General features: G+C 45.9%; 4 protein-coding genes across 4 annotated transcripts, besides 4 other annotated features; 1 reads left to right on the plus strand and 3 right to left on the minus strand.

Annotated features, from left to right (window-relative positions):
- Positions 1-15: 15 nt before the first annotated feature.
- TSTA_047860 (uncharacterized protein) lies at positions 16-376 on the minus strand (the record flags this gene model as incomplete). Its single annotated transcript, XM_002485248.1, has 2 exons — positions 16-233; positions 301-376. 2 exons carry the CDS (start codon positions 374-376, stop codon positions 16-18), a joined length of 294 nt encoding a protein of 97 aa, XP_002485293.1.
- A 360-nt stretch (positions 377-736) lies between these two features.
- On the minus strand, positions 737-4,872 carry TSTA_047870 (GATA transcriptional activator AreA; the record flags this gene model as incomplete). The annotated part of the gene is made up of 4 exons (XM_002485249.1): positions 737-3,347; positions 3,398-3,782; positions 4,096-4,381; positions 4,839-4,872. The coding sequence occupies 4 exons, from the start codon at positions 4,870-4,872 to the stop codon at positions 1,461-1,463; spliced, it is 2,592 nt and encodes an 863-aa protein (XP_002485294.1). The 3' UTR covers positions 737-1,460.
- Positions 3,192-3,218: a microsatellite.
- Positions 4,873-7,898: 3,026 nt separating the features above from the next.
- Positions 7,899-7,941: a microsatellite.
- Positions 7,942-10,810: 2,869 nt separating this feature from the next.
- TSTA_047880 (N,N-dimethylglycine oxidase) lies at positions 10,811-12,193 on the plus strand (the record flags this gene model as incomplete). Its single annotated transcript, XM_002485250.1, has 2 exons — positions 10,811-11,109; positions 11,131-12,193. 2 exons carry the CDS (start codon positions 10,811-10,813, stop codon positions 12,191-12,193), a joined length of 1,362 nt encoding a protein of 453 aa, XP_002485295.1.
- Positions 11,582-11,604: a microsatellite.
- A 519-nt stretch (positions 12,194-12,712) lies between the features above and the next one.
- Positions 12,713-12,748: a microsatellite.
- Positions 12,749-13,030: 282 nt separating this feature from the next.
- Positions 13,031-14,346, minus strand: TSTA_047890 (C6 finger domain protein, putative; the record flags this gene model as incomplete). Its single annotated transcript, XM_002485251.1, has 3 exons — positions 13,031-13,674; positions 13,739-14,116; positions 14,205-14,346. 3 exons carry the CDS (start codon positions 14,344-14,346, stop codon positions 13,031-13,033), a joined length of 1,164 nt encoding a protein of 387 aa, XP_002485296.1.
- Positions 14,347-14,607: the final 261 nt, after the last annotated feature.

The following is a 14,607-nucleotide window of genomic DNA, read 5'->3' on the forward strand; positions in this document are numbered from 1 at the left end:
GGAAAAGAAAAAGAATTACTTCCTCCCCAAAGCCTTCCCAACCATTTCACCCGCCGAAGCCATCATCCCCTGATCCTTCTTACTAGTCGTCGCTCCCGCAGAACTACTAGATCCAATACCAGAAAACTCAGTACTCTGTCTCTGCCCGTAAAGCGGTTTCTCATCCTCTTTCAGTGGGAGGATTGATTCCTGCTCGTCTGGTGGGAGACGGTGGAGGGTTGATTTTGTGTCTCCTATTCATCATCCATCGAGCATGGTTAGTTTGAACTTTGCGATTGGGAAAGGGAGAGGAGGACGGACCGGGTTGCATTGCCTCGGCGATGGAGGATTTCATACGCTCAAAGGGTGTTTCGCGTTGAGGGTCTGCGTTGAGCATTGCTTTCTTTTTTTTTTTTTTTGTAGTTAGTTTGTCTACCGATGTATGATATCTATCTTGAGAATCTTGGATGGAGATGTACCTTATCAGCCATGATGATCAGGTATCCAGTCTTGTATCACGATCTCAGTTTCTGAGTCAACTGTACACGAAATAAAGAATTGTAGGAGAAATAGAGATCATTTATTTAGGAAGAAATTCAGAGATATCGATGTTCGTCTTCGTGATGTCAGAATATCGTATTTCCGAATGTGGCAAGACAAACCCTAAAGCAGCCTTGGAATTGATTCCGGGTCTTCCATACTATCAACTACGTACAAATCAGATACTAAATAATGGGATTTAAGAGAAAGCGATATTGTATGTAAGGACTGGGATACCAGACCAAGCCTATTATTCATCCACATTCTGGTATTAGAATCTGTAAACACCTCATGAAAAGTAAAATCAAGCAGTGCGCACTTCTGCCCGGTGCTCAGCCCAAATGAGACAACATAAACCAAAAATGAAAAACTAAAACAATAACATAAAAACAAAACTGAGGCTGAGCGAACCGGTGCAGACGCGATTGTATCAAGCAGTAAAAATCAAACAATAAAGAAAACACAACATCAACAGTCATCCACACACACATCGTGTTCGCAAGGTTGATCCTCTATCGCTCATTCTGGATAAAGAAATCAACAGTTGGATTTCGTCTCTATAGTGGATGAAATCCACCATTCGAACAAATGAAAACGCGTTGCGAAAAACGAGAAATCTCAAGCTAGCCCACCCCGAAGAATTGTATGTAAGAAAAGCTTAGAAATCGTTATTCGTTCTCGTCCATCAGACGCTCACAATCCCAACTCCACAGACCAGACTAGAGATGGTGGTATTGATTGACCCACATAGTGAGGGTCTTGTTTACCATCCACACCTGTGCAATCAATGTCATGTCATGTCTATAACCGACTCCATGTAGTAAATGAAGACACCATGAGAAAAAATGAGAAAGTTCATCAGCCATAATTAAAAGTTGAAGATAGTGAAAGAATCACCAGGAATGCTGTGGATAGTTTTCTGCCCACACAACAAGTTTCGCTTACAAACTCATTGTCAACCACTCCCATTCTTGACTAGCTGTCTGGCCGGATCCTGCAGCCAGACTGTGATGAGCAGGGTTCGTCGCTGCCGGTGGCATGGCTGGTGCCAATGGTACATTTTTAGACCTAGCCCCTGATGACCCTGCACTAGCTTTATTGTCTCCATTCATATCATCATTGACTGCTTCTGGGCTGTCCTGAGACAAGCTAGCCTGAATGCTGGCCAAGGAGCCAATGGAGTCTTTGTCAAGCCGCCGCTGACGCTTGGGTGCGACTTGAATTGCCCTTGCTTGAGCACCAGCAGATGGCGTGGTCTTTGGTGGAGCTGCTGCGATGGGGACAACGCCGCTCTTGACCGACACCGCGACGCCATTAGACCCAGTACCAGATGTGGTCGAACCTGATATCGATGGAGGTGATTCTGAAGCATTAGCACTTTGGAGTTTGCTTGAACTCGGAGGTGTAACAACGGGAATCTGTTGCACAGAGTTCTTTCGCGAGCCTTTCTTGGACCGCGCCGCGGAAACTCCAATTGCAAGATTGTTTCCTCCGCCACGATTTCGCTTCTTGATAACATCTGTCTTGAGAGAAAGAGGCCGAACCACTCCATGGAGTTTCAAGAAAAGACCACAGGCATTGCAAAGAGGTTGCCCCTCAGGATTACGACGCCACAGCGGTGTCGTTTGAGTGAAGCAATTAGTACAAGTAGTTGGAGCACCTTGATCACCGGGCTTAGTGCCACCAGGGCTGGCAGGCCGGGATGGTACAGCGCTGCTGAATCCAGATTCAGGAGGTGTGTTGGGGGACGTATGTGACTGCATTTGCATGCCCATATGATCGGTATGTGCACGACCAAGTTTTGGTCTGCTCATGTTGGTCGCTGAAGCATGTCCGCGGGGTAGACTTGTACTTTCCCAATCATGCGATTGATCCATGATATCTCCCATTCGTCCATGATGCAAGCCTGAAAAGTTCGGCATAGAACCATAGTGACCAGCAAGCTGAGCATCCCATTGCAAGCTCGAGGCCATGTCACCGGAGATGTCATCGATACCGTGAAAGTCGGTCTGCATGGCCATGTTCTGGTCCGGGAAGGCGCTTGTCTCATCGTCTTCGTTGTCAGAGTCAGCGCCAAAGGTGAACATGTTCTCGCTGCTTGTGAGGTTCAAATTGTGCTGTGAGGGAGGAGCCGAGAAATCATTATGACTAATGACCGACGACGGATCAATATGTTGCTGACCCGACGCAAATCCAGGAGAAGGGATGCTAGAAGGCGGTCCGCTCATGGAGTTGTAGGCAGCGGCGGCGGCGGTAGTAGCAGAATTTTGATCATTCTTAGAGCCATACATGTATCGAGGCTGCAGAGAGGCAGTGAGATTAGATGTGCGATGGCTAGGAGCAGCGTAGGCGGGAACTCGACGCTGGACACGGGCATCCATGGAATTCTGCTCAAAGTACATTGAATGTTCTCCGTCATAGACAGGCTGCGGTGTTGAGGCAGTGGACTGGTAGCCGGACGGAGGAGGAGAATAAAAGTCGGTGGAGTTCAGTGATGATCCCATAGGGGTCTGAGCATAGACGTGACTGAAAGGCCCTGAAGTCACCAATGGCGACTCGGTAGGAGAAAAAGTGAAGTTCTGCTGGAAAGGTCCTGCGGATGTCAAGATGGGATCGTCATTGATTTGAAAGGTGTCGAGATTGAAAGGCACGTTGGGAGAGGTATGATTGTTATGATGATGATGGTGATGATGATGATGGAAGGCGGGTTGGTCCAAGCTGTAATCTGGCATCATGGCAGTGTCCAATTCGTGATCATTATGTTGAACCATTAGGTTCGAAGTAGGGACGACTTGAGGGGAGAATTCAGCAGGTCGCTTTCGAGGCGCCTGTGACAAATTAGCATCTTCCTCCTATCCTCTTTGAAAGATAGACTAACCTTGCGTTCGTCTACACTGGTCTTCCGAACACGGCGCTGGACGTAACCGAACTCGTCGTTACGACGCAAATCCTGCGAAGGTTGAGGCAAGGATGCTGGGATGAGAGGACCATGCGACAAATTCTGATCCTTGCGACCTTTGATAGGAATACCGGATGGAGCGACCGAATGGGGTTGAGTGGCAGTGTTGTGATCGGTAGTCGCAGGTAAAGTTTCAATGCCAGACGGTGAGCCAATGGAAGAAGGCACAATGAATTCGTCCAAATTCATAAAATCAGCCGAGGCAGAAGTAGAAGCGGCGTTGTTACTCTGACTGGCTTGACGAAGTTGAGCAATCCCACTAGGAGTAGTAGAAGGCTTCTGAGCAGCTTGTTGAGCAGCACGACTGAATTGACGATAGATTAGTATGAGCTAAGATGGTTGATTTTTGGCAGAATGACGACAGTGGATGATGATGACAGCAAAAGAGAAAGTGTGAAAAAAAGAAGAGTGGGTAAGGAGGTAGTCTTCAGCAATCGAGGGGAGGAGAGATAAGGCAGGATTCGATGATGATAACAGTACAGAGCTAGCGTCCTGCAAGCTGCAGCTGCCACTGGTTCAGATGACTGAACCAGCATAGTTTCATCTTGATAGTTAAATCGAAGTATATATGTATATATATATACACAATAAAAAAGATGCATTTCGCTGTCACTTACCGTGCCTGTTCGGCTCGCTCTCTTTCCTGCCGCTTCAGACTCATCGCCATCATGCGCCAAGTCAAATTCTCCATACGTTCCTGATTGGGCAATTGAGATTTTGTCCGCGAGTACAATTTCCAGATCTGAGTTGCCAGAGGGTCTTTTCGTTGCATCTCGTCGGGACTCTCGCCCGCATTACTGTGAGGAGCGCCATCTTGCCAGTCGGGGAAGACAGAGTCGCCCAGCAACGCCCCTTTGGCGATGCTGTCTTCGATTGGGAAATCCAGTTTGCCGGTGATTTCGTCTATTTTCAAACAAAACGATATTTATTGCGATCGTTCCAGGGCCTTTGGTTTTCGAGTGTCCAGCCCCGCGCGGGTTGAGGCGATGAAGGGGAATGTGGAACGGTCTACTGGCGAGGAGTCAACTATATACGAGGGGAAACGTTCCGGAGCGGTATTCGCGAATCCGAGGCAGGCCAAAAGAAAACTGCGAAAAACGACACGAACATAGGAAATAAACCCCAACGAAAAAAGCCGATAGAAGAGAACCCCGTTCAAACAGCCCACCACACACAAGAGGTGTATGAGGGGAGAGTTTGGATTAGGGAACAAGAAGAGTTGACGATGTTGAAGGTGGAAAGGAAAGAGTGAGTCTTGAATCGCCCGACCGACTACGGACCTGGGAATTTGCGGACTGGGAAGAAGGGAACGACAGGAAGGAACTGAAAAGCTTGGGACGGCGGTAATATTACGGCGAACCGTCTGTATTGTCGTATTTATGGACGTGCCGCATTTCTGGGTAATTTAATTCATGGTCCTCGCATATAAGCGGTGTCTTATTGGCTCTACGGAGTTGATAGTGGAGACCAGCCGTACACTTAGTATTCCCCTAGTATGATTATAGATAAGTCTGTTACTGGTAGCGTAATATACCCGGTACCATTATTATTACCGATTTACCGAGTATGAACGGATACGTATGGTATGTAAGTAAACTAAACCCTTCCGTAGTGTTTAGAACATCAACGTTGACACAACGTTATTATTCATGGCTTCACAATGTTGCTTTTGATATATCTCACATATTTGGAATATATGACCTGTGATTGGTGTCGACTTTCAGTCCGGAACAGATTCGCTTCTTCCGCTGGATGATCAAGCTTACTAAACTGGCCATTGCTCAAGTCTGGAGTCTTGTTAGAGGGGATCTTCTGAGTCAGCCCCCCTCTTTCATCTTGGGATGAATTCTACTTTTTTTTTTGTGTTGGAATTCGATGACGGAGATATACGGAATTAGGGATTTGAAGGGTTATTTGGAACTTTGGACCGTCTTCACATGTTCTTCATTCTTATTGGCGGTTTGATGCTTCTGGAAGGATACTGGATTTGCATTCTAGGAGAGTGTGTTTGAATCTCGAATGTGGTGTACCACGGTATGTATGTAGTGCTACATACACTGTGCTATTGAATCCCTGCACGAATCGCATGTCACCAGGTATTAATATATGCAAGCATCACACTGATGATGAACTCATCGCTTAGTGCGGCAGTCACAATTCCAGGGTCTTGACTTGCATGCACACTCCCTACATTCTATATATTTATTGATATTTGATAGCTTATTTTTTATAGTCTCAGTTCGGATATGTACACGTTTCAATGTTGTATAGTTACAAATGATTAGATACGTGGGGATCAATACGTAGTCCCGCGGGGAGAAGTAATCCATAATCAAAGCGAATCTATTAAGAGTAAGAGCTCAGACGAGCAGCATCACACGAGTATCCAATCCAGGTCAGCATCCTCATGGATGTCAAAGGACCCCGTCTACTATGAGTATGATCTCATTCTTTCATCGTCGTACATATCGGCTTTATTATTTCACTGGCGTCTAGCTGCGCATAGAATTTAAGTAAGTAAAGAGTACATCAACCCAAACCACTAGTTGCCATAGTTAGTTTTATTTGCATGACAACTCGACAAGTCGCCTTGACTCTGGCGACGGAAATAGAAAGTCGACCGAATGCTAAGCCCAGTCTACATACGTATTTAAAATACCGTATGTGAAAGAGACAGATTTCCGGCCTGAAACGGTAATGCACGGCGCAATCTAGATAAAATCAGTTTAGTGTTGGCTTGAAGCACTGACCTTGTCCCTAATTTCTCGCATGGATATGAGATAATTCAGACCATAATGATCACCGGCTACATCATACAGATGAAGATACAATGTCCGAAGAGGACTTTAATGGGTTGAATATGGTCAGGATAACCATATCCTTTTGAAGCATTTCTGATATGCCTGAAATATCCGGCTGGAGTGTATGTAACTGATGCCGACGGTCGTCTCCATAACGGTTCGGCATCTCCAACCTCTCAAGTCATCGGTCCGACGGTCGACCTCGTGGCTGACAATAAGCCATGGCTTAAATGGGTCTTGCCACCCACCTTGGGCTTTGGGCGTGGTGTGGTGTGTGGTATGTGGCGATGTGGGGATATCGCTAGTACAAACTACTTTTACATAGTAGCTTTTTTTTTGATGATGATCGGCTCATGTTTTCAGCCGGTGAATGTTAAAATAGCCAGGATAGCAATATCGGAAACGAGTCGAGTGTTCAATCTGTCAGACTACTATAGTAGAAATATGGTTGGCTCACGGCGTAAGAACTCAAATATGGAAACAGCTTCGTACTCTGTGGATCCAGACGCATGGAAGCAGTCCATGCATATCACCGCGTTGTGGATAATTACTCTATTCAGATCTAGCGTACGGGGTCAAAATCTGGGTTATCGACACTTGATTGGCTCTTACTCCGGTGTTAGATGAATCATGAACGTCGTGTCCACTTTCCATTGATATTGCTTTGACTGTACAGCGTGTGTGTGTGTGTGTGTATTCGATCGAGTCTGTCATTCGTATAGGAAGTACAGAGTACATTCTGTTGATCAAAACCATAAGAATCGGATGTATGCGAAACACAGTTGAAGAATACAATAACAGTAGAAAATATACCGGAAATTTTCATGTACCTTGACTCTAGCTGCATCCGTTGAGATCAAGCATGTGAAACCTGACTGGACAGTCAATCTACCTGCTAATTCACGAACCCATGTCTTGACGTAGCCTAGACCCTTCCTCTGTAGGTCGTTCTCGCCAGCGAGTCGGGACAGCGCAGGAATTGACAGCTCTCTACACTTTCAGGTTATTTGATATCCATCCAGTCCACTGACAGCCTTCCTCGGTGACTGTAAGCGCATGGAAGAGAGGAGAGGAACAAATATAGTTGCCCCACAACAATACACATACCCCATTCCTCTTTAGGACTAGCGTTTCGGAGGTCCTCCGATTGTAAAACACCTGAACAAAGCAGACCAATCAGACTGTGCGAAAGTCAGCTTACAGCTGTCTTTAGACTCTGTACTCTTAAAGTCTATCATACAAAATGCTTTCCGACTTTATCCGATAGCTATTCAATTGGAAGTCGGCTTTGGTCGTGTTCTGCTCATACGTATTCCAAACAATTTACGTACATGGCCATGCTTTACAAAGTTTGCTACACCAAGATCGTCCCATCCTCATCCCTAACAATATCATAACTATTTTATACCCACTCTATCTGTTAGTACGGACTATACCCTGGCATAGCTAAACAATAGTATGCATATGTAGAACTATACTTAGCATGTACCCAAGAAAATTAATCCATGCACGAAGCTCGGCGCACTCCGATCGAGCGCGGTAGCCGCAACTAAATAATTTCTTCTTTAAGCTTCTCCCTCATATTTTCCCTATTTTCCATAACAATTATACGTAGAGAGAAAAAAAAAAAAAAAAGAAAGAAAGAAAGAAAAAGAAAAGAAATAAGGGATATTTTTTCGCTGGTTTCCCCCCAGACCCCGGTTTAGAAGAAGCGTCTTGCATAATTTAATTATTAGGACGGGGGAGCACGGAGTGAATACGTCTGGAGTATGGGACGGGTCTATCGACGTATGTAGAGGTTGGTTCGTGGATGCACCCCCGACAAATAAATGCAGAGACGTTTCCCTTCATATACGCCATGTGCGTGCAGAACAGCGAACATATTGAAATATATCTCATGATGTCTCGAGATATAGATATCATGGTGTTGAAGGAAATGAAATGGGAACGTGACAGATCCAACCAACCCCGCGGTACGCTGTGTATCTGTGCTACGTATCGTACGTACAGTACGAATACGCACGTCTATATATTAGTGGTAATATAGATACGGTAGTGTATCGATACGGATACGAATACCGTACAACCCATCGATTTTTGCCTCACTTTTCTCTCTTTTTTTTTCGCATGCGTTTTGCCTCTCTGTTCCTTCTAGATTCGAAATTCGATGCTGTATGAGAATATTGCCAATGATAGAAAACCCACCTTACTCCAACCTTATTCCAAATATTTTGTGGTGTGAAGTCGAGAATCTGCGAGATGTAACACGGTAATACTATCCCGCCCGGACTAGCCTTCTTCGAATCGTATCCCGAAAAGTCCGCCAATCACAAGTCGCATATCACCTTTGATCTTGAACTATCGCAAATTGCCGAATTTGTCTCACTCCAAGCTGACGACGTTGTTTCTTCTCGTTGTTGTCTGATCCTCGTCTTCGCTCTCGATAACTCTGCCTCTTGTTCGAGTTGCTTCATATTGATCACGACGCCAGATACCGCATAAGGGAATGCTCGTGTGTGTGGGGAGTAAGCCCCCTCTCCCGGCCGTTGTTCGCCACCCTGTCTTCTGTCCCCATACGACGACGTACGTACATAAGGCGTTTTTGACTTTTTTCGTCGTTTCGGTCGGTACACTTCCACATCGATATAGGCTTATGCATCGGGTAAATTCGACAATAATCAATCGGCAACGGCGTCTTTCCCCTCCTCGCCTTTGTCGTTGTAGATCGTATGTCGTATGCCATCGAACCCAACAACCAGCAGACACCAAGAACGGATCGACGTAAGTTAGTGCATACTAGTAATTCCCTCTCAACGAGTTAGAAACATCCAACAAGCGAAAGGAATAAAGTCCCGTCACCGCCGCTCCATAAGTGCGTGGGATGATGAAAGCGCTGATTTATCCTCTTTGATTGCTGTTGATGACTGGGTACGCCGGCCGTTTTTCCCGTCCATCCATTATACTTTGATGTGTGTGAAACTGGCCTTCATATGCTGTATGATCAATCTGATCTCTCTGAGTAGGGTTAGGGTAAAGTCTAATATCACGTGATCCGGTGTTAGTGGTTAGGGTTACGGCCGTACATATTTGTCATCCGCGAAGTATGAGTTCTCGGGAAAAAAAAGCGAAACGTGAAAAGGAAAAGGGTAAGAAAAGAACAAGAAATCCCTGCATTTTATATAAAGCAGCCATATCTCTCTGTACGACCAAGATAAAGCAAAAGAAAAAGCAAAAAGTCTAATAATAATGTGCGCGTTTAGATAAGCTGAAGGACAAATCAGAGTGCTCTATTCAGCAGAAATCTTTGATAGCAACGATAGTTTTATCTGAAAACAGCAAAACTTATCATTGTATCACGAAATCGAGCACGTCAGATAAATCATTATCACGCAGGGTGTCGTGTTCTGGCTCCTCCGGAGATAGAGAGATAGATAGGTAAATAGGCCTTGTTTTGATCGACGAGATAACATATCTGCATAGACGGTCAAATAGGAAGGTTGTTGCACATCCTACGTATCGTATGTATCTTATGTAGCACTGATTATCGTTGAGCTCGTACTCCGAACTTGGGACGGAGATTCGTAGCCTGTTAACTTATCGGCTTTACTAATGATGACCAATCCTATAACGCATTGGAACACTATCAACGAACAAGGGAAAAGGAAGATAAGATTAATGATTCGATTGATCGCCTCACTGTAGATACGTAGTAAGGCGGATAGCGATCACTAATTAGGGCTAATGATTTTGTGTGGGGTTTTGCAGAAAATGCTTCAAGTCCATCAAGGGTCTTCTTATCTTCGGACTCATTGCGTTCAAATTAAGAACTTTTATTGAGTAGACTCAGCGGAAACAATATCTCAGCACAGATCAGCGGCCCGGCTAGTTTCCAGATGCAGACAACATAAATACTCTTGAGTTGTAGTGACTCCCATTTTCTCTTTCCAGGTTCTCGGAACTCTTTTCCAGCATTAAAAGGATCGGCAGAAATGACTTGGAATACTCTATTCGATCAACAGTCTTTTATCGCCAACCACCAGATCATGCCTCCATAAAGTCTAACCTTCTCCATTCACGCCTTACTACACGGCATGCCCGAGTGGGCGGTGAAAGAGATCGCCTAATATACTCCTAAACGGCCTATTTATTCCCTCATATATTCAAACAATAAATCAGCGCGATGGGACAAGAGCATACGTTGTCCGACCCAAATCTGCACTACTTACGTACGCCCTGCTACATGATATGGCTTGCGCCCTTTCGGATATACAGCTAAAACCTACCCCACAGTGAATATCGGATTGGTCTGGTGATGTGGTTGATGATGTCGATATACATGCCAAGCGGGTTCCATTGAGAATCATTGATGGCGAGAATATCGCGGTCTCAGTTGAGTCGAGATATTAGGGTGTGCACTCACCGTCTTGATACAAATGTCGCCGTGGCTGCCCAGGTGGGATTATGGATAGGGGCTCCTTGACATTACGGCATTCACAGAAGATCTTTCGAACATATCGGCATTACTGCTAACATGTCTACAACAATCATAGTTGGCGCCGGCATCGTCGGCTCTGCCCTCGCCCACTTCCTCTCTTCCTCATCATCCAAACCCAAAGGAAAAATAATCCTAATCGATCACTCCTTTAAGCCTCTCCAAGGCTCAACCGCCCATGCGCCAGGTTACATAGGCCAATTCAACGAATCCGCAACCCTAACTCGTCTCGCCATCGACACCGTGATCGAATACGCCAAAATCCCAAACGGGTTTAACGTTCTCGGTGGCATTGAAGCCGTTGGCACTGAAGAGGGATTATCGAGATTGCAGGTTAGGTGTGATACGGCTGTTAATAGAGGATTACCGGCGAGTATGATTACGGCCACACAGGCGGCGGGTTTGGCGCCGGACTTTGTGAGGAAGGAAGCTCTGAAAGGGGCGTTGTATTTTGCGACGGATGGGGTTGCGAATGCCACTGTTATTACGGAGTTTTATCAGCATGAAGCTAGGAAGAAAGGCGTTGAGTTTGTGGAGGGTGTTGTGACGAGGATAAAGTATAATGAAGATGGGGATGTGGTTGGTGTGGAGGTTGATGTGGACGACAATGAGCAAGACGAGGACGAGAGCGATAAGAGAAAAGTCAAGAGGTTTATTGCATCAGATACCCTTATCCTGGCAACCGGAATATGGACCCAAGACCTCTGCTCAGATCTCGACATTCCCATCCCCATCATCCCCGTCGCACATCCATACATGTACATCAAACACGACCGTCTTCAAAATGACGACGACGCTGCATCCGGAAATACAACAACAACAACAACAACAACGTCACCCTCCTCACCAAAAAGCAGTACAAAATCTCACCTCTCCCCGAGACTGCACAACAAACCAAGCCCCTGGATCCGCTACCCAGAACACCACGTCTACGCCCGCGATCACGGCCCCTTTTACGGCGTCGGAACATACAACCACGGCCCAGCCATCCAATGCCAACCAACAGACCACGTCGCCATCGGCCCATGGTACGAGGAGATCTTCAGCTCTGCCCTGGAACAGGCAAAGGCGCTTTTACCTGTTCTTCGAATCTGCGACAACGAGAGTGTTGAGTACTCGATGCCAGAGACCAAATTCAATGGTATCTTTGCGATGACACCTGATAATTTACCGATTGCGGGCAAAGTGGATGGAAGGAAAGGGTTGGTTTTGTGTGCGGCTGTTTGGGTTACGCATGCGGCTGGTGTGGCTAGGTTTGTTGCTGGGTTGATTGAGCGGCATAATGATGATTATGGAAAAGGGCTGGATGGTGATGTTGTTCGACATTTGGATCCGGCCAGGTTTCGGGGAAGAGATTTTGAAGAGTTGAGGGAATTGTCTCTTCGGGGGTATAGTCAGATTTACTGTACCGGTGAGAATTGATGGATGAATGGGAAGTAGTAGAGTCAGGTTTAGTTACTGAGAAACAGTATTTGTGTGCAGGGTACAAGTCGATTCTTCGTATCCTCGATAACAGGGATCTCCTCTTTTTCATTAATTAATTCCACTTCCCACGACGTTGTCTGAACATGCCGATTGCGCGATTTTGCGTTGTGACGGGCAGAGTCCTTCATTCAACGTATCAGCAATCTGCTGATGTTCATGAATGCGCCGTTGATTCCCTATTGCGGAGAGACAGTAGACCTCAGGGGATACAGTCCAAGCCAATGCCAGGATGCCTACCTAACATTGAAGTAGACATAACCCGAAACATCCATCCACTCATATCAAAACGCTAGCATGAAAAGCTCTCAAAGGGATATTATATGTAAGTGAGGTCCTGTAAATATGTAAACTCGTCTCAGAACCATGATAATTAAAAAAAAGAAACAATCCACATTTCAAAAAGCCCGCTAAAAACGCCACTCCTCGCTGAAAATGTTATCACAAAGTATATATGGTATGATGATGATGATGATGATGATAATGGGATGATGACTATAACCCGCCAAGTTTCCAAAAAGAACTCACCATTCACCAAAACAAATGGATGTTGGGTATGAAATATGACATGATAACTGAGTAAATGAGACTGGGGGTCGACAAAAATGGACATGCAAATATCATGGATAGCTAACAAGACGTTAAAAGCAAGATTTCTATAGTGATGATTGATGATATATTCCCGGAAACCCTTCCCCCTCCCCACCCGCAACAAAGGGAAATAGGGCTGCATAAAAACAGACATGGATCTAAAAGTTGGAAAAAGATATGCATTGATCATGGCCCTGTGGGTGGATGTTGTTGACCAGACATCTGGAAATGTTCAGGAGTTGCATATAGGGTCGTATAAGTACCGTCTCCCATTGGTATAGCATTCATACCCGGATTCCATTGCGGAGGATAAGGTTGAGACTGTCCACCACCAGCAGGCGGAGGAGGAGGAGGATGATGATGTTGGTATGGAATTGGTTGACCCGAGTAATTAATCTGTATCTGTGTGGATGGGGGACTATGTAACGGAGAAGGTTGATGGTGACTTCGACCAGGAGCGGGACTGGTCATGCTTCGTTTTAGTTCTGGTTGTGGAACCGGTGAACTAGCAAAGATGGTGTGGTGGTGAGGGTGAGGGTGATACATTTCTGGTTGAGAGGGGATTGTGGTTATGGCGCGTGGAGGTGGTGTTGGCCATATCGATCCGTCGGGTCGGACTGTATACGGTGCAGCGGCAGCAGGACTTAGCATTTGTGGGTGAGAGGGTATTCCGGTGGAGATGTGTTGAGGATGAGGTGCTACTCCTGGTGGTAATGCTGTTAACATTTGGCCTTGTGTCCACATTACAGGTGATGCGTGTCCCATGTTATATGTGGCATTCGGATCGATTGTTTGGCCAGGTACAAGTTCTGGATGAGCAACTCCGTCTACTGCATCTTTAGTCAGCTATATTCCGTAATGCAGTTCTGCAGCGCAAGAGGTTGAAGTGCCAACCTGGTGAAGTAGGACCAGTCGCAAACCCACCCATTGAAGCAACGGAAGAAAACCCAGCTGAAGGATGAAAACCGGACGCCGTCATTTCCGGTGTCGTCGCCGTCGAATGCAAAGAGAGCTGCTGGTACTGGTAAATATCGGTAGGATCCATGGCGCCTCCTAATGGTGGTGGAGAAGATGAAGCTATTGAAGGGTCCGCAGATGATGAAGGGGTCTCCAGTGTTATTCCTCCCGGTCTAGAAGACTTGCGATCTGGTTGCGGCTGTTGGTCTACGGGGTAGAATTGGCATTCCTTTCTGAGTCGGATACAGTTCTCGCAACGTCCCTGACTGTCGTCTGCTGCTACTAGACATCGGATCTTGCGTCGACGGCAGTGCACTATGCAAGAGTCACATTAGAACCCAACCCAATCCAATTCAATACAGCTGTCTTATCTTCCCCAAAGAAACTTCTAGGAGAAACTAACCACATGCCACTGACGTCCGATGATATCCAAGTTTGTTGCGCTTCTTGTCTGCGCCTGCGCCAGATGCGCCTAAAGGTTCCATGATGAGTAGGTTCGTAGGGTTCGGTAATGGAGATACTGTTTCGACCAGAACCGAATGCATGCCTCTTCCAATTTCGATAGATATTTCAAATCCTTAATTCCGTCTTGTGACTGCTTCCAGACCTCATAAACATATGCTATTAAGTAAGGTAATTTGGTGGGATTGTTTTCCTCGTCGCCCAGTACGTAACGTAACGTATTGCCCTTTAATCGCAAACCTTCCGGAAGGCCCCAGTCGTTTTCTTTTTCTGTCCGTCTGAATATCAGACAATATTAAAAATTATATATAGTGAAGAACAGTAAAATCGCAGCACCGACGTCA

This window comes from Talaromyces stipitatus, genomic scaffold (genome assembly GCF_000003125.1).
Source record: "Talaromyces stipitatus ATCC 10500 scf_1105507295515 genomic scaffold, whole genome shotgun sequence".
Classification (NCBI taxonomy): domain Eukaryota; kingdom Fungi; phylum Ascomycota; class Eurotiomycetes; order Eurotiales; family Trichocomaceae; genus Talaromyces; species Talaromyces stipitatus.